General features: G+C 40.4%; 3 protein-coding genes and 1 long non-coding RNA gene across 4 annotated transcripts; 2 read left to right on the forward strand and 2 right to left on the reverse strand.

Annotated features, from left to right (window-relative positions):
• Positions 1-5860: 5860 nt before the first annotated feature.
• Positions 5861-15684, forward strand: LOC116922570 (structural maintenance of chromosomes protein 6-like). The gene is given in 24 exon segments (XM_045179330.1): positions 5861-5872; positions 10310-10397; positions 10601-10709; positions 10768-10863; positions 10928-11089; positions 11173-11417; positions 11521-11674; positions 11677-11711; positions 11850-11945; positions 12006-12077; positions 12144-12238; positions 12310-12338; positions 12341-12508; positions 12572-12709; positions 12789-12973; positions 13123-13451; positions 13537-13756; positions 13833-14003; positions 14066-14253; positions 14320-14485; positions 14543-14656; positions 14769-14999; positions 15103-15242; positions 15308-15684. Coding segments are annotated over 23 exon segments (3258 nt in total). The 5' UTR covers positions 5861-5872; positions 10310-10322; the 3' UTR covers positions 15348-15684.
• LOC123476006 lies at positions 14299-17220 on the reverse strand. Its single transcript, XR_006651577.1, has 2 exons — positions 16289-17220; positions 14299-16173 (listed from the first exon to the last, which is right to left on the reverse strand). It is a non-coding gene; the product is annotated as an uncharacterized LOC123476006 (long non-coding RNA).
• LOC116923392 lies at positions 15948-23148 on the forward strand. The gene is given in 7 exon segments (XM_032929841.2): positions 15948-16138; positions 17214-17367; positions 17445-19510; positions 19585-19930; positions 19932-22074; positions 22151-22660; positions 22744-23148. Coding segments are annotated over 7 exon segments (5427 nt in total). The 5' UTR covers positions 15948-16110; the 3' UTR covers positions 22924-23148.
• LOC123476005 (phosphatidylserine lipase ABHD16A-like) lies at positions 23087-25697 on the reverse strand. Its single transcript, XM_045179331.1, is given in 12 exon segments — positions 23087-23348; positions 23420-23699; positions 23760-23985; positions 24071-24194; positions 24265-24406; positions 24469-24586; positions 24651-24882; positions 24947-25063; positions 25065-25126; positions 25129-25186; positions 25415-25471; positions 25536-25697. Coding segments are annotated over 12 exon segments (1635 nt in total). The 5' UTR covers positions 25611-25697; the 3' UTR covers positions 23087-23204.
• Positions 25698-26175: the final 478 nt, after the last annotated feature.

Below are 26175 nucleotides of genomic sequence, written 5' to 3' on the forward strand. Positions count from 1 at the left end.
AAGAAAATAAAAAGTAAACCACCGTAAATCACCGCGCTTCTTCCTGGAATTTTATAAACGGTTCTTAGGAATTTTGCCGCGCCGCCGAATTTCTCCGGAACCCGGTTTGGTCTGGCTGCAGCTCCTTTCCCCCTCCGTCCCTCCCCTTGTCCCTCCCCTTGCCTCCCCTTTATCTTTCCTCCTCTTTTTTGTGCCTGTATTGTATGTAAATTTTCGGGCATAAATCCGTAATACCTTCTGGTAATATATAAAATACTAGAAGTATTTCAATATTTACACTCAGGGACAAGACGTGCATAGCACTATACCTTCGTGTAAATTAAATGTAGAATTGTGAAACAAAATGATGGTGAAAACGAGCCGCGTTCATCAGTGGCTATTGCAGGTGCGTTCGACGATCCGCTGCTGAGATTGGCGTGTATGTTTGTAAATTTTTCTTTCGTTTTCTTGGAAAATGGAGCAGTGAGGCGCTGGTTAATTACTTGACCCCAAGCTGACCTTCTTTCCTTCTTGTATTTTTATATTTTTTAATCATGACGGGTTGGGCACCATTCGATGCGTTGGCTCACGCTGATTCTGGCAGTATGAATGTCAGCGCTAGCAACGGTACCGTTCGGGAGTTATGATTTATTTTGCCCGTTCACACCAATTCCCCGACTCCCACAAGTGCCTGGCTCGTCTGTCCCATTGCGTCCAACCCCCATGGGATTTTTTCTATCAAAATATTTTTCGGTCACGAATGATCACGAAACCGGTATCATTGGATGCGGCTCGTCGAGCTCGTTCCGATGGTGAAGGTCCCGCCGTGATCGGATACACCGTTCGGCCGCAAACGATTTTTAAAGCTCGAAAAATGATGATGGGCCTCTACCTGCCAATTCTAGGAATTCGACGTCAAAAGCGCAGCCGCGTTCGGAATTAATTTTCAAAAATTCATAGCGGCTGAACGGTGCGTCAGATCGCGAAAATTTTTCGACAGCTTCCATCGCGTGATTGCGCTCTATCCAGCGGTACCCGATGAGGAGCCGTGCGACCGCTCCTTCCGGTAGCTGACTCGGCCGGTTTCGGCATGTCTGATTTTCACGCGGATTTCACGGTCCAGCTGCTCCTGCCCGGCTTAATATGTCATTTTCCCATTCGTAGGGCGATCCGATTTGACGTACAAAAAGTTATTCACGGTCAAACATGGCGACAGTGCGCTAAAATTTCAGCGGAAAAAGGCCCGTTTCCCCGAATTTTATAAACGGTTCTTGTGAATTTTGCCGCCTTTTTCCGCCGAATTTCTCCGGAACCCGGTTTTGGTCTGGGTGCAGCTCCTTTCCCTCCTCGTCCCTCCCCCTTGTCCCTCCCCCTTGCCTCCCCCTTATCTTTCCTCCTCTTTTTTTTGTGCCCGTATTGTAAATTAATCGGGCATAAATCCGGTAATACCTTCGGTAATATTAAAATACTAAAGTATTTCAATATTTACACTCAGGGATAATACCTTTAAAGTTTTCTTAGATTTGTGGGAGGAGCCTATTTTTAGGGGTAAGTGAGGACACTAGGGTGGGTGGTGAGGGACGTCCTCCGTTTTCGCCTTAAAATTCATTTTAAAAAATTTTAAAAATTTAAGTAGCGTCCCACTGCATAGACTCTATAAGTTAATAAATGTTTCAATTTGATTATTGTGTTAATAAAATTTTTTCTTTTTTGATAAAAAAACCCTTATTACAAGATAGGTGGGGGTTGGGCTTATTGTAATCGATTAATATGCTAAATAATCGATTGCTTGTTATCATTGTAAGGAACAGTAATGGCGTCATGAGCTCGGTGATGAGTGATGGGCTTGAAGATCAAACCCGCCCACTAATGTCCCATTTTAGTCAAAAACAGCTGTCCCGATTTCCCGACAAGACGTGCATAGCACTATACCTTCGTGTAAATTAAATCTAGAATTGTGAAAAAAAAAATGATGGTGAAAACGAGCCGCGTTCATCGGTGGCTATTACAGGTGAGTGCGACGATCCGCTGCCGACATTAGCGTGCATGTTTGTAAATTTTTCTTTCGTTTTTTTGGAAAATGGAGCAGTGAGGCGCTGGTTAATTACTTGACCCCAAGCTGACCTTCTTTCCTTCTTGTATTTTTTATATTTTTTAATCATGGCGGGTTGGGCACCATTCGATGCGTTGGCTCACGCTGATTCTGGCAGTATGAATGTCAGGGCTAGCAACGGTACCGTTCGGGAGTTATGATTTATTTTGCCCGTTCACACCAATTCCCCGACTCCCACAAGTGCCTGGCTCATCTATCCCCTTGCGTCCAACCCCCATGGGATTTTTTCTATCCAAATATTTTTTCGGTCACGAATGATCACGAAACCGGTATCATTGGATGCGGCTCGTCGAGCTCGTTCCGATGGTGAAGGTCCCGCCGTGATCGGATACACCGTTCGGCCGCAAACGATTTTTAAAGCTCAAAAAATGATGATGGGCCTCTACCTGCCAATGCTAGGAATTCGACGTCAAAAGCGCAGCCGCGTTCGGAATTAATTTTCAAAAATTCATAGCGGCTAAACGGTGCGTCGGATCGCGAAAATTTTTCGACAGCTTCCATCGCGTGATTGCGCTCTATCCAGCGGTACCCGATGAGGAGCCGTGCGACCGCTCCTTCTGGTAGCTGACTCGGCCGGTTTCGGCATGTCCGATTTTCACGCGGATTTCACGGTCCAGCTGCTCCTGCCCGGCTTAATATGTCATTTTCCCATTCGTAGGGCGATCCGAGTTGACGTACACAAGTTATTCACGGTCAAACATGGCGACAGTGCGCTAAAATTTCAGCGGAAAAAGGCCCGTTTCCCCGAATTTTATAAACGGTTCTTATGAATTTTGCCGCCTTTTTTCCGCCGAATTTCTCCGAACCCGGTTTTGGTCTGGCTGCAGCTCCTTTCCCTCCTCGTCCCTCCCCCTTGTCCCTCCCCCTTGCCTCCCCCTTATATTTCCTCCTCTTTTTTTTCCTCATGTATGCTTATTTTTCGGCATAAATCCGGTAATACCTTCGGTAATATTAAAATACTAAAGTATTTCAATATTTACACTCAGGGACAAGACGTGCATAGCACTATACCTTCGTGTAAATTAAATGTAGAATTGTGAAACAAAATGATGGTGAAAACGAGCCGCGTTCATCAGTGGCTATTGCAGGTGCGTTCGACGATCCGCTGCTGAGATTGGCGTGTATGTTTGTAAATTTTTCTTTCGTTTTCTTGGAAAATGGAGCAGTGAGGCGCTGGTTAATTACTTGACCCCAAGCTGACCTTCTTTCCTTCTTGTATTTTTTTATATTTTTTAATCATGACGGGTTGGGCACCATTCGATGCGTTGGCTCACGCTGATTCTGGCAGTATGAATGTCAGCGCTAGCAACGGTACCGTTCGGGAGTTATGATTTATTTTGCCCGTTCACACCAATTCCCCGACTCCCACAAGTGCCTGGCTCGTCTGTCCCATTGCGTCCAACCCCCATGGGATTTTTTCTATCCAAATATTTTTTCGGTCACGAATGATCACGAAACCGGTATCATTGGATGCGGCTCGTCGAGCTCGTTCCGATGGTGAAGGTCCCGCCGTGATATGATACACCGTTCGGCCGCAAACGATTTTTAAAGCTCGAAAAATGATGATGGGCCTCTACCTGCCAATTCTAGGAATTCGACGTCAAAAGCGCAGCCGCGTTCGGAATTAATTTTCAAAAATTCATTACGGCTGAACGGTGCGTCGGATCGCGAAAATTTTTCGACAGCTTCCATCGCGTGATTGCGCTCTATCCAGCGGTACCCGATGAGGAGCCGTGCGACCGCTCCTTCCGGTAGCTGACTCGGCCGGTTTCGGCATGTCTGATTTTCACGCGGATTTCACGGTCCAGCTGCTCCTGCCCGGCTTAATATGTCATTTTCCCATTCGTAGGGCGATCCGATTTGACGTACACAAGTTATTCACGGTCAAACATGGCGACAGTGCGCTAAAATTTCAGCGGAAAAAGGCCCGTTTCCCGAATTTTATAAACGGTTCTTATGAATTTTGCCGCCTTTTTTCCGCCGAATTTCTCCGGAACCCGGTTTTGGTCTGGCTGCAGCTCCTTTCCCTCCTCGTCCCTCCCCTTGTCCCTCCCCCTTGCCTCCCCCTTATCTTTCCTCCTCTTTTTTTGTGCCCGTATTGTAAATTAATCGGGCATAAATCCGGTAATACCTTCGGTAATATTAAAATACTAAAGTATTTCAATATTTACACTCAGGGATAAAGACTATTTTTTTAAAACGTTAATATTATCTACAGTAATTGATCGAAAATTATAATTTTTGTTTTTAACGATAAAGAAATGATTAAGCTTCATTTCCATATTAAATTTACATGCCATTTGCTACTATTTTTTTCTAGAAACATTAAATGGCGGAGACAAAATTAACTAAAAAAACTTTTTTTAGTTTTGTTAATAACTGATACAGTTATTGACAAAACTCAACCAAATTTCATGCCAAAGTAGATTGTATGTATCTAAATAACATACTAAAAAAATTTTTAATTTTATTAAAATCTACTATTTTTCCCCCTACCGTCCCTCTTGACCCGGTGTCCCGGCATACTCCAGTCTCCCCTACAATCAAATTTGCATTGGTGTTGGGATGGTGGATAAAGACTCCGTCTAGAGATTTACGGATATTAGTATGTCGGTTCAAGTCCATGTTATGTTATATTATCATTTAAATAATTTTTTGCGGGAAAATTATAAGACCAAAATTAATTTTAATAAAAATTTTAATAAATTTTACAGAAATGGATAGCTCTTGTTAACGGCTATCTATTTCTCTAAAAAAAAACTAGCTCTTGTTAAGGGCTATCTATTTCTCTAAAAAAATTTGGATAATTTTCATAAACAAAAAATTTTGGACAACATGTTTTTTGTAGTTTTTGCGCTCTAGAGATATACTCGATCCTATAGACTTAAGTAACAATTTTCATTGTTTTTAAAACTTTTTTTTGTATGAATATTTTTTCATAAATTATACAGAAATAGATAGCCCTTAACAAGAGCTATCCATTTCTGTAATATTTATTAATTTTGGTCTTATAATTTTCCCGCAAAAAATTATTTAAATTTCACGTATTATTGGGGGGTGGGGATTACCGGATACCCGCTCAACCGCACCGACCTACCTGAAAAATGGGAAATCGGTTTACTCTTCCAATAAGTAATTTTTAAGCAATATTTTTTTCAGAAATGGATAGATCTTATCAAGATGTATCCATTCCTATAATTGTTCAAGCTTTTGGACTTATAGTTTTCCCGATTCTCCCAAAATCGGGTTTTGAAACCGTTTTTCTCCGGCCCGCACCAACCCAGTTGCCCATGGGTGATAATTCACAATAATTCTAATTGAAACATACAGATCATGGTATAATAGGTTAAGGTACTTTCACTGGGCTCTTTTCATGTGTCTTTGATTTCAGGCCCGTAGGTGGTGCTGATTGAAGGAGCATGCCGGATTTACATTGTAGGTATAGGGGAAAAGATTGTTTTATTACTGAATTGTTTTTAAAAACTTTTATTTGGTGAGTGTCGTATTTTTTATTTTGTAGATTTCACTGTCAGAAATACATCCATGTTAATTTTGCGTTAGCCACACCTATATAACTATTTTTAAAAAATTATAAATTTTCGCTTCCGCGGCGCGCCAAATATTTTGGTAACTATGGAAACGAAGCAGACGACATGGCATTCACAGAGATTCTTAGTTTTTCGAAAATCTCGTGTGAATGTTCGTCCTTTCATACAAAATATTTTCAATTTACTTGCAAAAAAATGCCGTCAAAGTGCTGTGTACCGATGTGCACTTCCGGTTACGTGTTCAGAAATAAAATTTAATTACAGAAATATAATATATAAAGTAATTATACTTTCAGGTCTTTGGGATGTACCTGATGTACTGTGGTGGCCGCAGTATCATTCAGTGACAGAAAGGAATGCCATCAATGTTCTCTTTTCAGTTTAATACAAGATTTCCAGTATTAATCTTGCATTGGTGAATTATTGGCTCTCACGCAAGAAACAAAGTGAAGTTCAAGATGATTTTGGTCTTGCATTGGTGAATTATTAGCTCTCACGCAAGAAACAAAGTTAAGTTCAAGATGATTTTGGTCTTGCATTAATGAATTATTGGCTCTTATGCAAGAAACAAAGAGAAGTTCAAGATGATTTTGGTCTTGACTTTTGTTCTTTACTGGTTAGTTGAATTTGTCACACATTGAAAAACTTTAATCTGAAGAAAGATTGTTCAATAGTTGTTTGAAAATTGATAATTTTCAATAAAAATGATTTGAAAAATGATTTCCAATTCTTAAGTTAATTTTCTTATAACTACTTTTTTGTTACCTTAGAATAACGCAGTAGGTTTGTTTCCATTTCAATTATTAGGCAGCTGCATGACAGTTGACTTTTTGTAATCCAATTGTGTAATAGAATGGAGCACAATCGTTTCGTAGTTACCAAACTTTGTTAGTTTGTTTACATCGTTAAAAATGTTTTGTCTGCTTTGTTTCCACAGTTACCAAATATTTGGCGCGCCGCGGAAGCGAAAGTTTATAATTTTTTAAAAATAGTTATATAGTTGTGGCTAACGCAAAATTAACATGGATGTATTTCTAACAGTGAAATCTACGAAATAAAAAATACGACACTCACCAAATAAAAGTTTTTTAAAACAATTCAGGAATAAAACAATCTTTTCCCCTATACCTACAATGTAAATCCGGCCTGCTCCTTCAATCAGCACCACCTACGGGCCTGAAATCGAAGACATCGCTAGGGTACTCAATCCTCTCGCAGTGAAAGTACCTTAACCTATTATACCATGATACAGATGTTCAATTCATTCTTGTTTTATAAATTGAAAAACGATTTAAAAAAGGTATAAATAGTGTATTAGAATAAATTACAAACAATAAAAGTAAACATAAATAGTATAAATAAACACACGAAAAATAAACAAATGAAGGCGATAGCCCGACGAAAATCTCCACACATACCCCACACACACCACACACCACAAGCAGAAGGGGTGGAGGGGCTTTAGGGTGAGGAGAAGGAGAGAGCCAATCAGAGGGCCGGAATAGTCCCTCTGGGATATAGCAGTGACGATCTCGACCCTTCGAGACCGTCTCGTGGAGACCTAGTTGAACAAGTGTTAAAGTTATTTGGGGGTATTTTTCAACGAGGCTATAATTGCGAGCGCCAGATGGTGTCGTCGTAACCCTTGTTTTTTTGTCTGATTGCCTTTTACTAGGGAAGGCCTACTCGCCATATGAGGTATTTGAGTTTACAGGCCTTAAGCATTAAGTAGGCCTTGCTATTACCTGCTATTACTATTACCACAGACTAATATTAGAAAGACCACTTTCTCCTATACAGCCATCAGGATAATGCTCGTGACTCCCGCTGCGGCGCTGCGAACGGTTTAGAGGAGACTTTATGGTGAATTTTCCTCTATCCCTACTGATTAGAGTCTTCACAGACCTTAATCTTAAAAATTGACTATTTGTGCTAAATTTTTACTTTTTCCTGTGTAATTTTGTTCGTGACTTCTTCATCATGTATTGAAAATGTAAAAAAGATTGGTTTATTTAACGGTGCCTTAAAAAATTGGTTTTATAGACACCCTTTCTCGCTTATTTTGTGACGATTTATAATTAATCGTGAAACGCTGGATTCTTGTGTTGTTGGGAAAGAAGGACAGTTTAGGTGCTAAATGAAATAGTCTTATTAGTAGTGGTGGTCTTAGTCTTAGCACAGACTAAGATTAGAATGAATAACATAATATTTCTGGGTTTTGTTACTTTATTCGTACAACATAAATATCAAAATTTACACATCGCGCCTAAATAATCCTAAATTCCAAACGACCAACTCCATCTCGTTCAGGGGCCTGAACGCTGTCAGGCAAAACATGACGACAACTCCTGTTAGGGTTCAGGTCCCTGGCCTCAATTTGCAGCAAGAGATAGGCAGCTCAATTCGCTATACTAGCACAACTTGCCTTACGCATTCAGTGGCAACTCCATCTCGTTCAGGGACCTGAACCCTGTCAGGCAAAAACACAAAACCCCCGAGCCGTGATTTTTTTGTTTTGTGTTTGTTATTATTTATGTTTATTGTTTGTATTTCTTTCTGTTTCCCCCTTTTACTACCCTAGTAAAATTTTTTAATGCGATAATTTTGCACAAATGGATTGATCTAATCAAGAGCTATCCATTCCTGTAATTTTTTCAAATATAGAGCTTATGGTTTACCGATTATAATTCATTTAGTTCACGATCCGTCAAACCACACCGACAAAAATATCCAATCGGTTTACTACTCGGTTAGGTATTTTTTAAGTAAAAATTTTACGGAAGTGGATAGCCCCCATCATCGGCTATCCATTTCTGTAAAATTTGTTTATTTAGACCTAATATTGTTACCTATAAAGCTATTTTAATTTTGTGTACTGTGATAGAGGGATTACCCGAGACACGTTAAACCGCACCGACCTACCTACCTGAAAAATAGCTGATGGGTCATTACTCGGGTAGGTGCTTATCAAGCGGTTTTCTTTCGTTTAAAATACCCACTTTAAAAGATATGGCCCAGCCTTAACTTAAAATGGGTGTGCAAGTGAAGGAAAATAAATAAAACTATGATGTATTGCAAAAAACAAGTCAAATAGGGTACACAGTAATGATATCGTGTTTTGGAACCGGTTCCACTACCCGAATGCCCATGAGTGGAAATTCACAATTATTACAGTAATTTTAATGAAATTATATCGTTGCTTAATTAAGTAATATCCTAATAAATGAAAACAAAATTATAAAGTTAAAATGCATTTTATTACGGAAAGGAAAAAGAAAGAAAAATAAACAATAAACATAAATAATAACAAACACAAAACAAAAAAATAACGGCTCGGGGGTTTTGTGTTTTTGCCTGACAGGGTTCAGGTCCCTGAACGAGATGGAGTTGCAACTAAATGCGTAAGGCAAGTTGCGCTAGTATAGCGAATTGAGCTGTCTATAGACCAAGATCGGATGCTGAGTTGCCAAGGCTGAATTCCGACCTGCGGTATTTGTCCTCTCGGGCCCTATAGGAGGGAAATGAAAAATAATATATTTAATTAAGTTGTAGTTAGTTTTATTACAAAATCTTTTGGAATCGTGTACTATACCTCTGTGCTGATATAATACAAAAAAATTTGATCTCCAAAAAAGCTGTTATTTTTCCAGGAAACTTTTTGAAAGGTACTTGTTTACATTTTTACAATGTACCGTAGCAGACGTTAAGTGATTGACTGTGACTAGTGACTGTAGTGTCAAACTGTTTTCGTTTTTATGTCATGAGTAGTGTAGTTTGTGATGTCGGTAATGAGTTATTTGACACAATTAGTCTTTTTAAGTTATCTGATTATGCTAAAGGACTTATTCATAAGGAAACAGAAATTTACTTAGAAAAACGTCTGCTTCTTGTTCTACAGTTGTAATACGGGGAGGGGAGGGGGGTGTTGTGGAAAGGTAAACAAGTACCTTTCAAAAAGTTTCCTGGAAAAATAACAGCTTTTTTGGAGATCAAATTTTTTGTATTATATCAGCACAGAGGTATAGTACACGATTCCAAAAGATTTTGTAATAAAACTAACTACAACTTAATTAAATATATTATTTTTCATTTCCCTCCTATAGGGCCCGAGAGGACAAATACCGCAGGTCGGAATTCAGCCTTGGCAACTCAGCATCCGATCTTGGTCTATCTCTCAACTCCATCTCGTTCAGGCCCCTGAACGAGATGGAGTTGCAAACGACACAAGAAATACAGCGATTCACGATTCACTATAAATCGTCACAAAATAAGCGAGAAAGGGTGTCTATAAAACCAATTTTTTAAGGCACCGTTCAATAAACCAATCTTTTTGACATTTTCAATACATGGTCAAGAAGTCACGAACAAAATTACACAGGAAAAAGTAAAAATTTAGCACAAATAGTCAATTTTTAAAATTAAGGTGTGTGAAGACTCTAATCAGTAGGGATAAAGGAAAATTCACCAAAAAGTCTCCTCTAAATCGTTCTCAGCGCCGCAGCGGGAGTCACGAGCATTATCCTGTCGATTCCTCTCAGCCCTACAGGGACGATCGTGGTCTTTCTAATCTTAGTCTGTGATGCTTATCAAGTGCAGAAATATATTTTTGCATTTACCTGGTGTTACATGCTCATCCTTAGCATTTTAGGCAAAGTTTTGAAGACACGAGATCTTGAAATAGAATGAAACGTGTTCAGAGTAGTCAAAATTCTGTTCCTGAAGATGAAAATAGTACTGTTGAAAGCCCCAGGAGAATGGTATTTTCTTTTTATCCTTTAATATGTTTTGTAAAAGCTAAGACAATTTTTTGCATTGAAGTTTAATTAATTTTAGCTGACAGTTTTACATGACTAAAATCATTTTGACTTAAGATATACTGAATTGTTTAGTGTCAAACTCTTTTGTAACAAGTGTCTGATGGCTTTAAAAATTCATGTTTCAATTTTAAATTTTATTCCAGGCCAAATCTTTAAAAACTGCTGGGATTGTGACAAAAATATCATTAGAAAACTTCCTCTGTCATGATAAATTAGAAGTAAAATTCAATGAACAAATCAATTTCATTATTGGTAACAAAACTTCATATATTCATGTTCACACATTTGTTTACACACCTGAATCACAAAGGGAAAAATGGCAGTGGAAAAAGTGCTGTTCTTACAGGAATAGTTGTAGCCCTTGGAGAAAGGGCCTCAGCCACATGTCGAGGCATGAGTATCAAAGGTATTATTATGTCTATGCAGTTAATCAGATCAAATACTTAAAGAAAAAATTATTGTGCCTTAAGATTTTGTGAAAACTGGAAAATCTAAAGCTGTAGTATCAGTAACCCTTTTGAACAAGGGCCAAGGATCCTATAAGCGAGACATTTTTGGAGACACAATCACAATTGAAAGGACAATAAATGCTTCCACAGGATCTGGGGGATATAAAATGATCAATCACCTAGGTAAAAATTCCATTTAAATATATAACTAATATAGAACATCGGATAGCCGTAGCATATTGGTTGGAATTACTTTTGCTTTGAAGGTAAAACGATAAGTACCAAACGTTGTGATCTGGATCGAATCCTGGCTAAAATGAACCTTCAGGTGGACAATCCTGTCTGTATTTTAAACCAAGAAACTGCAAAGAATTTCCTGCATAGCAATGATGCTAACCAGAAATATAAACTGTTCGAACGTGCGACCCAGATGGATGTAATGCGTGATGAATTTTCAATGGCAGAGAATGAGTTATCCAGAAGTAAATTTTGCATGAAAGAAAAGCTTCAGGTTTGTTCTTGTCAATTAATGAGTGATACTCATTAGTTTAAGGCCCAACTCGATCTTTTGCTGTTCCCTTTACGCTAATTAAATTTATATTGTTTCAATTTAGAGCTTAGAAATGTTGCGAGTCGATTTAAAAAAATGGCATACTAAGAAAGAGTGGTACGAGGCAATTAATGAAATTCATGATAAGAAGGCGAAATTAGAAAACGAAATATTATGGGCACAAGTTGAAGATCTAGAGAGAGAGGTCTCTGGTGCGCTGAAAAGAAGGAGAACCAGTTGGCAGAAATCCACAGGGTACCAATTTTGCCTTGGTTTCTTTTTTAAATTTATTTTTGTCTTTGTTCACTTTTTTTATCATTTTTTAATTTTATATATTTATTTTATTTATGTCTTTGTTTTAAGCCATAATTTGACGTTGTATGCGTTCTAAAGACAGGGGAGAAAATGCAGGAGCAAGAAGAACAGCTAGCCAAGTTGAAAGAATATCTTCGAACACGGAAAGAAGACGCCTTCGAAAAGAAAAGAGAGGTTACTTTAAATATTTGTATTTTTTATTAAGTATTCCTTTAACTATCTATTTAAACACAGCTGCAAATCGCTCGAACCGAATGCGCCGAAGTTGAAAAACAATCGCAGGAAATGATTAGCCGCCAAAGAGAGGTATAATTTTTTGAATGTCCGAATTTTCTCGATTCCTTTTAATTGGTTGTCCTTACAAACTTACAGTTTCAGTGTGAACTCCGTCAGCTGGCCGTTGATAAACAACGACTTACAAACGATAAGCAAGCGCTAATCAAGGAAATTGACAAATTAAAAAAAGCGTAAGGGTTCCCGATAAAGAATAATTTTTATTTTACGCCCAATTTCCTTTAAATGTGCATTCCTATTGCAGACACGGAGACAGCGAATATGCTAAAAAAAAGAGAGACGAGAGAATGAGTTGCTAAAATTAAAAGAAAGAGAAGAAACTTTGAATTCGTCGCGGAAAGTTTCTGAACATTTGGTCGAACAGCTCAAAGGCGCGTTGATCCAACTGAAAAGTGAGGCATTAGCTTCCCGAAATGAACTTTCACGCATTCAAAAAAGTTTGGGTAAATATTTAATAAAAGTTCGGGAGAAGTAACTTTTACTCTTAAACTACGATTGAACTGAAGATACGAACATTAAAATGCTGGCGGAGCTAAAAAAATCTGATTCAAATGCATATGCTGTGTTTGGCGAATGGATCCCTAAATTGCTCCAAAAAATTGAGAGAACTTCGTTCAGGGGAGCTAAGCCTAGAGGTCCAATCGGTATATCATCACCCCCTTATATCATCACTCTCATTAGCTGTTAAGGTTATAAAGTAATTTTCATACACATACATTTAAGGTGCTTACATAAAACTTCGAGATAAATCATGGGCGCCCGTGGTTGAGACGTTTTTGGGACACAGACTTTCATGCTTTATTTGCTCTAATGATGAAGATGCAAAATTACTCAACAGACTGATTGACGAAGAGACTCCGCGAAATAGACCGAAACCAAACATTATAACATCTTCCACTAGTGGTCGGGTATGTAAATTTTATTTCATTTTTTTTTTTTTTTTATTTATTTACTTTTTGTTTAATTATTATTATTTTATTTAACTGTTTTCGTCAGTTCTCATTTTTACTACGATACCTATATCATTGGTTTTTTTTTTTTTTGTTAAATATCAAAGTTGCATGACGTTAGCAATTACAAAGTTCGATGCAGTCCGGAATTACGAAGCAAAGACATCCATTGCTTAATGGACATGTTAATTATTGATGATCCAGACATTGCTAACATACTCATCGACTTGAACGGTATTGAGCAAGTTCTTCTCATTTGTGAAGATCGAGATGCGCGCTATTTGTTGGCCGATATCAATCGAGTACCCCCGAATTGTAAAAGTGCCATTACGAAAGGAGGTAATACTTATCATCCTGACCCAAATTATCGTTCTTATTGCGGCAAGGTAAAGAGTTCTGCACAATTATTACAGACTTCAGTGGAAGACGCCATTCGGTAAGAAATTCTCAACTAATTTTATTGATGTTGCTCATGTTTTTTATTATTTATTTATTTTATTTTATATTTTTCGATTGAAAAGAAATGCTGATGAAGAAATTAGCAACTTACATCGCGAACAAGACAGAATTCGTCAAAACCTAAGTAACTCCAGCATGCAAATTCAGAACAACGAAGGGCAATTAAAACAGGAAGAGGCTAAACTCGCCTCAACACGAAGAGAGATAACGTTAATCCGTGATAAAACACGGGTACTGGAGAACGACAACGACGTCGCGGAGCCGACCGATGTCCTTGCTCTGGTACGTTTGTTTTTTGTGCTTGTAGAATACATCAAGTTATATAGTTTGTTATATAAAAGCCACCTTGAACTAATAGGAAGAGGATTTAGTCGATGTCCAAGCTAAGTTAGACAGAATTGACGGTGACTTGGAAAGTAAGACTGCTAACCTCGAGGAACTGAAGCGCGAATTGCATAAAGTGCGCCAGACAATTACACAGCACCAGACTATCATTTCCTCGCTGATGGCCGAATGTGGACCGTTGCAGGTTTTTTCCATTAATAATCAGTTTGATTTTCGTGAAGCACAGAAATTTGCATGTTAAACTAGGACGTATTTAGAGACAACGAAAGTAAGCAAAGAAACATCAAGGAAAAAGCCGAAATGTTTGCGGCTTCATTAAAGAGCATGCAATCCAAGTTTAATGATTTTGAATCGGATTACGAAGCCGCTAAGTCAAAAGCGGAACTTGAAGCAGAAAACGCCGCACAGGTTTGCGCTCGTGTTCCAGTTACGAAGTTAGAGAAAAATTATTATTGTATATTTAGTGACCACTTAATTAGTAAAATAAAATTTTTTATTAGGTCGTTGAAGAACCTTAATTCTGAATTGCGACAACTGAAAGAACAAATAGCAGCACAAGAAAAGGAATATGGATCTCGAGAATATGTTTTGAATGAGTATCGACGGCGGAAAGTAGACTACGAACGGGCATGCTCAGAGATCACATGTTCACAGGGCTCATTAAAGGTATGTGATATCAGTGGCCGTTTAAAACCTTTACACAAATGCTTTTGGTATTTATAGAAAATGAATCAAATGAGCAAGCAACGCAAGGAGTTTATCTCCAGATTCCGGAAAAGCATTGAATCTAGGACACACCATGTTTTTCAATCTCTTTTGAAAACTCGTAATTTTGAAGTAAGTCTCAGTGCTTACCTCAGTTTAGTATAAGAAAATATATACATGTAAGAAAAAGACACATTTTTTATTTAAATATTTTTTTTTTTTTTTTTTTTCTTCTTCCTTACAGGGTGAAATCCGTTTTGATCCCATTGAGAAGACATTAACGTTAATTGTTACTCCACCTGGGCGTGAGGAGTCATTGCAACCTACTCCAAAACGTGGTCGTGGTAACGATGCCACTGATATTCGTTCCTTAAGCGGCGGAGAGCGATCGTTCGCCACGGTCTGTTTCATCTTATCATTGTGGGATGCCATCGAAAGCCCATTCAGAATCCTCGATGAGTTTGACGTTTTCATGGTAAATGGCTGTTTTGCTTTACAATGTTCATCGCCCTAATTTAAAATTTTGCTTAAGAAAGTATTGATTCTTTTCTATTTCTTTTTCCCATTTCTTTCTCCAGGATCATGTTAACCGTTCCATCAGTATGGATTTGTTGATAACCGAAGCCAGAGAAAATTCGGGTCGCCAATTCATTTTTCTCACACCACTCGGTTTGGAGAAACAACAGCTCACCAATATGGATGGCCTATCCATTTTCAAGTTTGTTAGCATTTATTTTAAATCAAACGTTTTATTTCAAGTGTTGTTTATTGCATTATTAATAGGATGGCGGATCCTAATCGTCGCGAGGAAGAGGCAATTTAATGTTCAAGCATTTATTTTATATCTCTTTTTTGTTATCTGGATATCTTTTCATGTAAAGCAAACAGTTGCTGTGTTACGCAGATCGTACTTTTTTTTTGTACTAATTAATTGAAATTAATGTTTTGCTAATCTTGTGTGTTAACCCCGAATTTTGCAAAAATGCCGAAGTTAAGTATAACATTTCTACAGTAGATGTCACGAACCGCCATGGGCGATTCTCGTATACGGATCAACGAAAACCAAAAAAAAAATTGGGTCGAACATCGCTAAACATATATCGCCCGAAGTATAGACTACGGGTATTACAGTAGGATTATAAATAAACTGGTCTCCCGGCTATTGTTTAATTCTTATTAAGTTATCTAACATCTAAAGTTGACAAGGACATCAACAGTTCTTGATATTGAAAAAACCAATCGGATGCTTCTTAGCTTTTTGCAAAATGCATATTGCGATCACTAGCATTCTGAATCAGCATATCATGGAGAACTAAAACACTTTCAAATAAGTTAAGATGCGTTTGCATTATCAAAAGGGTTATTCATAAGCTACTGGTGTAGCATACTACCCAATGTTTTGACTAGCATGTCGATTGAATTCTCTGGAGAAATGTCAGTGTGTGGCAGGTCGGCGATTACAACAGACGTTGATCTGCTCGCCTTAGACAATCGGTAGGTGCTGCTCGTGGACTAGTGGTATTGGCGAAACCAGTTCCAGCCTATTTACCTTGCAAATCTGCAATCTCGGTTTTCTGCTTCTTCGAATGAGTCTTGAACGTCCGCATAGTCGAGGTAGTATTCGGTATTTTGCTCCTCAAATGTAAAACCTTGAAAAATTTTAACACTCAGTGGTTTTGTAGTTAGATTTTAGCTGTTTTTTTTTTTGTGTGTCACACGAAGTGTTGTATTTAGAAATGCGAATTTTTTCCTAAATGTTATCACCTGGTGACGTTCGCGATACATCATGGTTGGGCGTCGTTCTCGATTCCACATCACATTTAAAAGCCAAATATTTGTTGGCGCGCCAATTTAAAAAAAAAAGAACATTTAAATTTAGTTATAACTAGCTGCAGCGTACAGTACATTATCCAGACTGGTATGGATCAATCTTTTGGATAGCAGGCAACAAGTAAGAAGGGTAACTTAGCTTTAAGGGAGCTCAGCTGATGTTGCCAACTTTATTTTCGGACCGGCCCCCCCACCTCTACCTTCCCAAGATGTTATTGGCTATGGCTGACAAGCAACGTCTCACGAAGTTTTTGGCAAAGAAGTCGAATGTAGATTCCACCACGTTAAAAGGCAGCAGAGTTAAAGAAAAACAACTCATGTTTACGGGCATTGAATCTATATTTAGTTGTGTGATTAGATTGGGATGAGATCAGTGCAGCAAATTTTGCTTAGCTTAAGCAGTCAGTGCACGGAAGTTGAGCTCGAAATTTATGAGAGAAATGATTTACATACATATCTAGATATACATGTATTTATAATTAATTTTTTCAAGCATGCAATTTCAACTCAGTTTCTTTGCGGCCAAAGGAAAGTGGAAGGAGTAAAAAGATGTCCACCTTGAGCCATAGATTTTCACCAGAAATAGACGTGCCGGGGCAAAGCTTAGGCGATCTTAGAATTAGTCAGTCCGTTCCCCCACACCCTGTGCATTGTCATTCTGTGTCTGAACTGCAGTCAGGCCGACAGGCCAGGCAACGTTCGCCGAATACTAAATGGGAATGTACTGATATTTATTTGACAAATCCTACGATCGGACAAGTGATGACGTTACTTTTTGCCCCACAAATATTATTTGGTGAACGGTGTTTTTTATTTCTGCAATTGTTTTCTTCTTCTTTGGTTTGATTGCTACCTGCAGCATCATCTGGAACTAGGGGTCCGCCACCTACGCCTCCACCGACCTACCTGTGGGAGGAAGTGCGACGGAGCAAATGTCGAGGAGGCTACCCTTGGACTATCCTGTATAAGCCTCCCCTTCCGGACTCTCTTGACATCGAATCACTTCTAAAAGGGTGAGTGTTTTCGAAGCGCAATCAATGATCACAAGTTGCGCAGCAAAGTTAATGTAATAGGCCGTCTTCCTATTTAGAGAGGTGTCGAACGACAGATTGGTGGATGAAGAATTCAAAGGAGATTCGGCATACGGCACTAGCAGGCGAACACAAATCCGTAATCGACTAAGAGACCGAGAGCGAAATAGGAGAGCAAGAAGCGAGCCCACCCCGAGCTTACCGAGCAGCAATTCCGTTTCCCTGTTAGAAACCATGGATCAAGCCATGGCTGTTGATTCCTCAGGGCAACAGGAAGAGCTGGAGGACTTTCCGCTACCCGATGAAGACATACCAGACTTTGTAATGGCTTACTTGCAGTCTGATAAAGGCAACTTGGACGAAGATATTCCTGATCACATTCTGGAATACATCCAGAGCCGTGCGGCTATTTTGGAAAGAAATCAACTGCAGCCGAAAGCAACCGATGACATTTTTTACACGCAAGATGAATTGCGGATAATTGACGAGGCACGGAAAAGACTTGAAGAACAAGGAGAGTTGGACGTTGACCCTTCGGCAACCATTGACGACGACATGAATGCCTTTGACCATTTTTTCCAACGTACGACAGGGGCACAGGATGCATTAGCACCTTCTCAAGAAAGGTCAAATGAAACGGATTATCAAGAGGCTAGAGCACCCAATTCAGCGGTGCCTGAATCGGAGAACAAGAAAACCAAGAAGGGCGGAAAATTCAACTTCTCAAATATAGGTATGCCGAATAAACCTCATTTAAACATAAAGTTGCCTAAGTTTGGACCCGGCAGGAAGAAAGTCAAGGGAACTAACGATGTGGACTTAGAAGATCAGGAGCCTGAAGCCACATCGGCAGAACCAAATAAAAAATGCAAACCTCGGCGACCACATAGTTCCAGCCCAATGAGGCAAAAGATTAACCAACAATTGGAAAGCTGGAACAACAGTCTTAAAAAATTCAAAGCATCAAGAAGTGGTCGTAACAACGCCGATGGGCAAATCAAAAGTTTTGTCGCTCTCCTACCGGGACGTTCGTTAAAACACAATAAATCAAAACAGCCGGAGAATCAATACGAGGAGGTTGGACCGCCACGCTCGGATCCAGCTGCACCAAAAACCACTGACGGTGATGATCCTGTCCCACCTACTGCACAAGTAAATGTCGGTTTGAAGGCCACCGTCGATAGTGCTGAAGAATTAGCAAGGCTTTCGCCCTCTCAAGAGAATAACGAGGCCGAAGAAACCATGGATGATATCGAAAACCTACCGGAATCAGAAGAAGCCGATTTGACGAGGGATGGTATCATCGTGGACAGAGAGGTAGTGGACGTCATCGTGACCCGTGGAGAATTCGTTGATATAGACATCGACGAAGATTTTGAAGATGACGATGAAGGCGTGGATGGTCAAACGGAAATCGAGCAGGTCGCGCAAGACGATAAAAATGTAGCTGCAGAGCCCACAGGTTTTGCTGCACGTAGTAGGAAAGCTTTTGAGCTGACAAAGTCAAAGATTCAAACAAGCTTGTCTAAAGAACAACTGCAGGCCACTCGGAATAAGCTGCAATCAACTCTTTCAAAGCAGAACCTCCAAGCGACTCGCCAAAAAGTGCAATCAAGCTTATCGAAGCGCAACCTGCAAGCCACTCGCGAAAAACTGCAATCTACTCTTTCAAAGGAGAATTTCCAAGCGACTCGCGACAAACTTCAAACCTCACTCAATAGTACACTGAAGAGGAAAAAGAACAAGAACGTGGAGTCAACAGCTCAACCGATCCCTCAAGATAACATTTTCCCCACCTTTCCGCAGGAAGCCGAGAGAGATTACGAAACCTCGACACCTGTTGAAAGGAAAACGAAGGATTCAGTACGACGTAAAAGCATGCCCGATGAAGAATCCGTTACAAACGACAATCCTCCGATTGTTAAACAGAGAACTAAGAAAACTGTTCAGCTAGTTGAAAAGTCTGCCGTTCAGTCTAGTCAAGCCAACGAGTGCGAAAACATTGAAGAGGAGACAGAAGAAGATCTGGAAGAAGAGCTGGAGCCCAAACTAGAGTTCTCATTGCATGGCTCGGATAGGCCGCAACCATCTTCCGTAAGCCAGTCAACAGAAACGCTTCCTGAGGGTGAATTGCTGCTCATTATCTCTGCGAAATTTCTTATGTTTGTGTGTTTTAACGGCCGTTTTTACTCATGGCAGATGATGCGGAATCGGACAAAGAGAACGTGGTGGTTCGTCCAAAACGGCAACGCTATCGCAATCGTCGTCATGGGTTCCATGAAGAATTCGAACGCCCAAAAAGCGCTCACGTCGAGTCTAATACTAGGTCTTCCTGGGTAGAAAAAACGAATGCCTATCCTACCATTAGCCAAGAGATGCTATCGGCCTTTTGCGCTCCTGTCAACTCTTTGGAAGCTGTCGACAGTAGCTGGGGCTCCGGTCGCAAGCCGGACCGGCCTGCTCGATCACGGTCTAGGAAGGAACTTGACGTGGCATCGGATGACCACGTGTACTCGAATCTGCCTCCTCGGCGTAGTAAACGCGGTCAAAAAAACTTGCCTCGAGTCTTCGAACGAGGACAATTATGTGAAAACGTGGCCACGCAAGGCGTTGTCAACTGACCGACCTGTCGTCCCGAAACGTGGCAAATCGAAATTAACCAAAAAGCCACTTTTCCCAGTGTGCAGCAACTATCAGACGTGGCCAAGGCGCATGATGGTACACAGTCCTCCCACGGCTCCTAAACGTACTCGTTCCAGGAAGCAAATAAACTGTGAAGACGTTTCTTGCATTCGAGATTTAGAAGAACAAATCGAACAGTCTACTCATCACATCCTCATTGACGCTGACACACTCTTTGGAGCCGAATCGCGTTTCATCGACGAAGAAGGGACCGAAACGGAACGATCGGAAGCTGTCAACGAGCAGCAACCATTAACCTCCGATGATTGCAAATTAAAGTCTGAAATCCCAAGCGAATCGCAATTAAATAATACACAAGCAAAAATTCTTAGCAGCAACAAGAGCCCAAAACCATCGGCTCCAAACAGGCGCAAGAATAATCAAACTGGCTCGCTGCGCAAAGCAAAACACGCCGTCGTAGTCAGTAACTACGGAGAAACTACATGGCCGAGAATGTCACGAACGTCACAGCCATCAGCTCCACGACGCAGGAAGGAAAGTGTCAAGAAATCAGGCAAAGCGGAAACTACGCTTCATCTAGATCTTGAGGAAACATCAACAAAATTACCCGCCGTTCCGGCGTCAACGCCGTCAGAAGACCACGACACCAAAGAACACGGAGACGTGGAGAGCGCTTCATCTGTTCAAGCAGATCTAGATCAAATACTGGAAATATTAGCGACCACTTTCCCTCAGGAAGCCAATCCAAAGGAAGAGAACAGCGACAATGTTAAAACGGATAAACTAATTGGAGAACCGACGACCGATGCCGTCCATCTTAACGACTCTGATGACGTGCTTGATGAGAATCCGTATGCGGAAATTAAACAGTTCCAAAAGAGGACTCCTCCGCCACGACCCCCTCCACCCATATACGCGCCCACTAGCGCTTCCTCGTACTCTTACATTTACACGGTTCCACGTCGAAAGAAAGCAATCAGTACCAGCGTTTCCCCAGAAAGACCACCTCGGACATACTGCACTATTCGGCCACATCGACCTCCAAGAAAACAAAGACCACGCACTCCAAACGAGCTCGCTTTCCAATCAGCAGATCACTCTCAATCGAACCCCGTTAGGAGACACTCGTTTTCTGGAGTGGATGAAGCTAAAGACGAAAGGAATCTGCAGTCGGCTCCGGTCGTCGAACGGATGCGAGCGCGACCCTTGCCAGCCCCTCCAAGAATGAAGCGACACCGAAGTCGTAGTCCTCCACACAAGCCACCTCGAAGTCGTACATCGTCTTTGAAACGCCCTAGTTCACACCAAACAACAGCTCCTTGCGCACCAAACGAGGAGACTGCGCCTTTGGAAAGAGAAACCGTCCAGCCAGTCAGCAGCGTCGATGAATATGAGCCGATTGAAAATCCTGATCAAGTAGAGGAAATATCAATTGGTATCCAAACCGATCCACTACCCGAGTACGAAGAATCCGTTGCTATGGCTGAACCAAACGGAGCACAGCTTGATGCGACACTCTCATTCTCTGAAATAAACAATAACCGATACGACCATCACGAAGAAGTACACGCACCAGCTAATGATAGGCTCGTCCATAGACAAGATGTAACCGTCACCTCACCCATTGGCGTACAACCGACACCAACGGAGCATGACGAAGCCCCATGTCCGCAGATCATCTGGTCTGCCGCAACCTCGCCCGATCCTGATCCGGTTACGCTTCTCGTCTCCGAACCTGTCCTACCTGAAGAATTCATTCCTGAATCAAAGACGGACTCCCACCAACAAGGAGACTGGGTTCCTCAGAACATAGACTCCATGAATAACACAAGCAGGAAGACTTCGGTTCATGAGAGAGAAGACGAAATGGATTCTTTCTCACAAGTCCCCCCATATTTTCATCGTTCACTTGCTCCGTTGCCACCCATACACATCGATTTCCCCACACGACTGCAATTGGCAGACCTCGATGTCGAACGCTTGAACGTACGGGAAGTCATGGCAGACCGCCTCGTCGTTTCCTCTGTTGACACAAATTCGTTACAGGTGATCTTTAGCAGTGTGACACGCGGCAGAAGTCATTCAACGTAGATATCTTACTTCTGCTTAACGTTAATTTTAGGTGTGTCAGATGACAACATCTAACGCTACAGGTCAGCTGATGTTCAATATTGGACCTGGAGTAACAATCCCATTTCTGGGAAATTTGAGAGAGGTAGAGCCCGTTTCAGCTTACAGGCAGATGTCGCAACCTCCAACATCGGTGATTCTTCCCGCTGAAGTTCCATCGACTCCAGAGACACACGTAACCACAGAACGAGAAGAAAAAGAGCCAACCATCCGATCATCACCCGTAGAGCTGGAGACACGGCCTTCAGCAGACATGATTTTACCTGAACTGCCTATTGCAGAAACCGCTGCACCTAACTCCAGTAACCCAAGGATTGCAGTGGCTTCTTCGATAGCAGAGCTGGACACTGCTAACCGTACGCTCAGACAGACTGAAAACATGGCAGATGCTTCGTTCAGTAATTTGGCCTTGCAACTTGTTAATGTATCGGCCAGGAACTTAGCAAGTGGTGTATGCATTGCTGCGACTGAAACCTACTCAATGGCACAAAGAGTAGCTGAGGTAACTAATTAGCATTTTGGAATTTGGAACTTGGTTTTACATACCATTTTGTTATTAAACTTAATTTTTTGGTGACATTATAGATAGGACTTCAGCAGTTCAATGATCACCTTCAACGCCGAGGAATTCAATTCGATGATAAGGAAAGAGAGGACTTGAAAGCTATTTTACTGATGTTACTGATTGTTGTCTGCGCTATTTTCCTGCTTGGAATGGGAAAACAAAGGATAAGTAATCACTGGGATTTCTATTTCCCCAACTAAACGTTTTTATTTGCTTTCGCTTCTCTGGTAATGACAACTCGTGCCTTACCGAACGTGCGGGCAATTCAGTCAATCTGGTGCAACCAAGAATACTGGCCCTTGCAATATATTAAATCTATCTTATACGCAACATTAGATTTGAAATACTGTGTGAATCTGAGTGTTGGTTTTCATTCTAGGAAGTGTGTATCAATAATAAGCTTATGAATACAAATGTCAAAAGGCCAAGCGGTAACCGGACAGCGACCGTACACAAATCCTACTCCTATTTTAGGCCAGCTTTACAAATTACTGGCTGAAATTTCCGCAAAATCCGAGATTTCCACAGAATCAGCTTCGTATCCAATTTCCTGAGGTAATCGGAACATTTCAGCGGGCAGTGGAGTACAGTGAGTACTATCAAAATCTAGCATGTGTCGGCTGGCCTATATGTGACAAAAAACAAAAAGGAAAATTAGAGAACTGGAATGTCTGTTTTGTTTTCAATTATGCTAACCAAAAATGAAGCCATCTGCATTTTCTTTTTTTCACTCCAGCTCTGACCGACACGCATTGGGAACGAATTCCTGTTTTCAATGGCATATTGCTTTAACTGTTTTATGCATGGATCATGGGAGACTTCCAGGTTTCTAATCATTTCTTCACGTTCTGCCGTGTCAGTGTTCAGAAATGCTCGTAAAGTAGGAATTGTAGTGTGATCGACGATATGCGGGAAGCGGAATTTCAGGAGTTTAATCAGGAGATCGTTACCCCTATTCGATGACAACGTTCCAGGCCTAAATTTGAACGATACAAAATATGATACCTTACTAATTGTAAATCTAATCCAAGCTTACTCCAGGGCAATGACCTCATCCCGTGTACGACGGAAGATGACAATTGGACCACTGTATTTAATAAGCTGGTCCGCAACATTAAGATTTAGGTTGTGTTTTACAGTTGTCGCCACAATTGATTTCCACGAAGACGGCATTACGTTTGCTGCCAACGGAAGAACATGATCGAAAGTGGCATCCAACATAACGCCTCTTATGTTTGGATAATTCATAGCGGCCCATGAGGCTAATCAGTTCCAATTCGTGCAAACCAACAATATTACTAACATTTGAATAACGGCAATACGTAAGAACATGGAATTATTACAAACCAGTGAATCCACCAATACTCCAACCGTAAATTATTATATGTTCGGCCGGGAAATTTAGTTTGTTTAACGCAAACTGAACCACTATATCAATTGCGTTTTGGTCTTGTCGCGGGAAAGGAGTTCCCTAAAAGAATTGGGAAGTTAGAAATCGTGGTGACTATTTCATTGATTTATAGAATATATGAACGACAAACCGAACTGCCTCCGAATCCGGGGTGATTCCATCCTAGAACTGAGTATCCAGCTTCCAAAGGAGTTCCGATCATTCCTAATTCGTAAAATCCAGCATTTCCCTCGCAACAAATAACCAATAAATGTCCATTTGAGTATTGTGACCTTCAATCGACAACTTTAATGTAGCATCTTGAAAATGAACAGCACGTTTTCTTGGTACATACTTGCCCCTCCTATCAACAGCGATACAATCGATGGAATTTTCATCGCGGCTCATCAGCTTATACCTTTCTCCTTGAAGCTCTTCGATTAAACGAGATCTACCCTCAACCAAGTGAGGATCTAAAAGCAAACAGAGAAAATAAAAATTACGTATAACACAAATTTGAAAAGATGTTTATTGTACCAATAAAATGTTGGATTATTGTTCCTGGATAGAGGAGTCGTATACCAATAGTATGAGCAAACATGTATCCAAGGATTCTGCAAGGTAGTACCCTAGCAATTTCAGTAATCGATCTATTGTTGCGCTCTTCATCAATAAATATCCTTGGTTTATCAGAGTCTTTCTGTATTTCTTTAGCATCATAATCTACTGGCCATGCTGAAAACTCAAAATCATACTGTGATAAGGGTTTCTGGATGAGACAAATTGTTAGATAAAAGTAATATGAAATTCTGGTGATAACTTATTATACCAACCTTTGTAATTGAGTTATAATTAACTCTTGCCACTTCCAGATGGTTAATAAATTTGATATAATGTGGATTAGAGAGTCTTCCAAATGCTCTGGCTACCAGTGAGCTAGCACACAAAAATCGAACAGATGGCTGTGAATCGCATTAAAGATTGCAATCCATCATAGCCAAAGTAGTTTTTTTATGTAAAACCCAAATTACAAATGGAGATGTATAAAATCCAAGTTGAAGTGACCAGTTAATCTGAAAAAAATAATGTTTAATGTAACTGATTTGGAATCTAAAACTTTACTGATATTTCATACAATTTAGAAGAACAGATAATGGAAAAAATTTTTTTTTGCTACTTGCAAACTTTATCCTTACCACACATTTGTTATGCCAATACCCACAAACAATGGTTTCACCCTTCAAGCTCTAAGTCCTAATATAATATTTCGAGCTATAAGTTATATACATTGTTGGACATACCAATTTTAAAAATCCATCACCAAACTTTTCGGCTCCCGATGGTACGTAACTGATGGCCTAATACCAATAGATTAATTACAACCAGATAACTGCTTACGAAAATATAAACATGTAGGCCTACATTTCTTTCTGACGAAGCATAAATTTTTATCAACCGCGGACCAAGCAGGCATTTAATAAAAGAAACTGCCGCCATTATTTCAGGATTTACACTGGCTGACTAAAGGACTTGCTGTCAACAGTCAACAGTCAACAGTCAGCTGTTTATTTAAAAGGAGCAACATAGCATTTTGCCCCGCGCTGATTGGGTCGATGATCAACCCATGCTGGTGGCTGCTTGTGGATTGTTTTAATTTTTTTATCCGGGTTTTTCGGTGCACGGTTCACCGTTTTTTAAAGCCTGATTAGGATCGAACCCAAAAAAATTTACAAACTTTGATCACCAACCTCAATCATTTTGTTTTTGTGTGCCAGAAAATGCGGACGCGGACCCGGTAAACGGCGGACTTTCAGTTGACTTGCGGTCAGGGCTCGGCCCCGCGTCGATCGGGTAGCTTTTTGGCTGATCGGCTAGGTCATTTCGGTTTTCAGTGCGGTTCTATCGGGTTTGGGGGGCCTTTTTTCCTGTCCATGGGCATTTGGGTCGACTTCCGGGTAAAACTGGTGCAAGAGAAAGAAGCTAATCGGTTCCAAAAACCCGGTTTATTACCCCGATTACACTGCTTTCTGACCCGGTTACCCTACTTTTGCCCCGATTCTTA

This window comes from Daphnia magna, linkage group LG9 (assembly GCF_020631705.1).
Source record: "Daphnia magna isolate NIES linkage group LG9, ASM2063170v1.1, whole genome shotgun sequence".
In the NCBI taxonomy this organism is placed as follows: domain Eukaryota; kingdom Metazoa; phylum Arthropoda; class Branchiopoda; order Diplostraca; family Daphniidae; genus Daphnia; species Daphnia magna.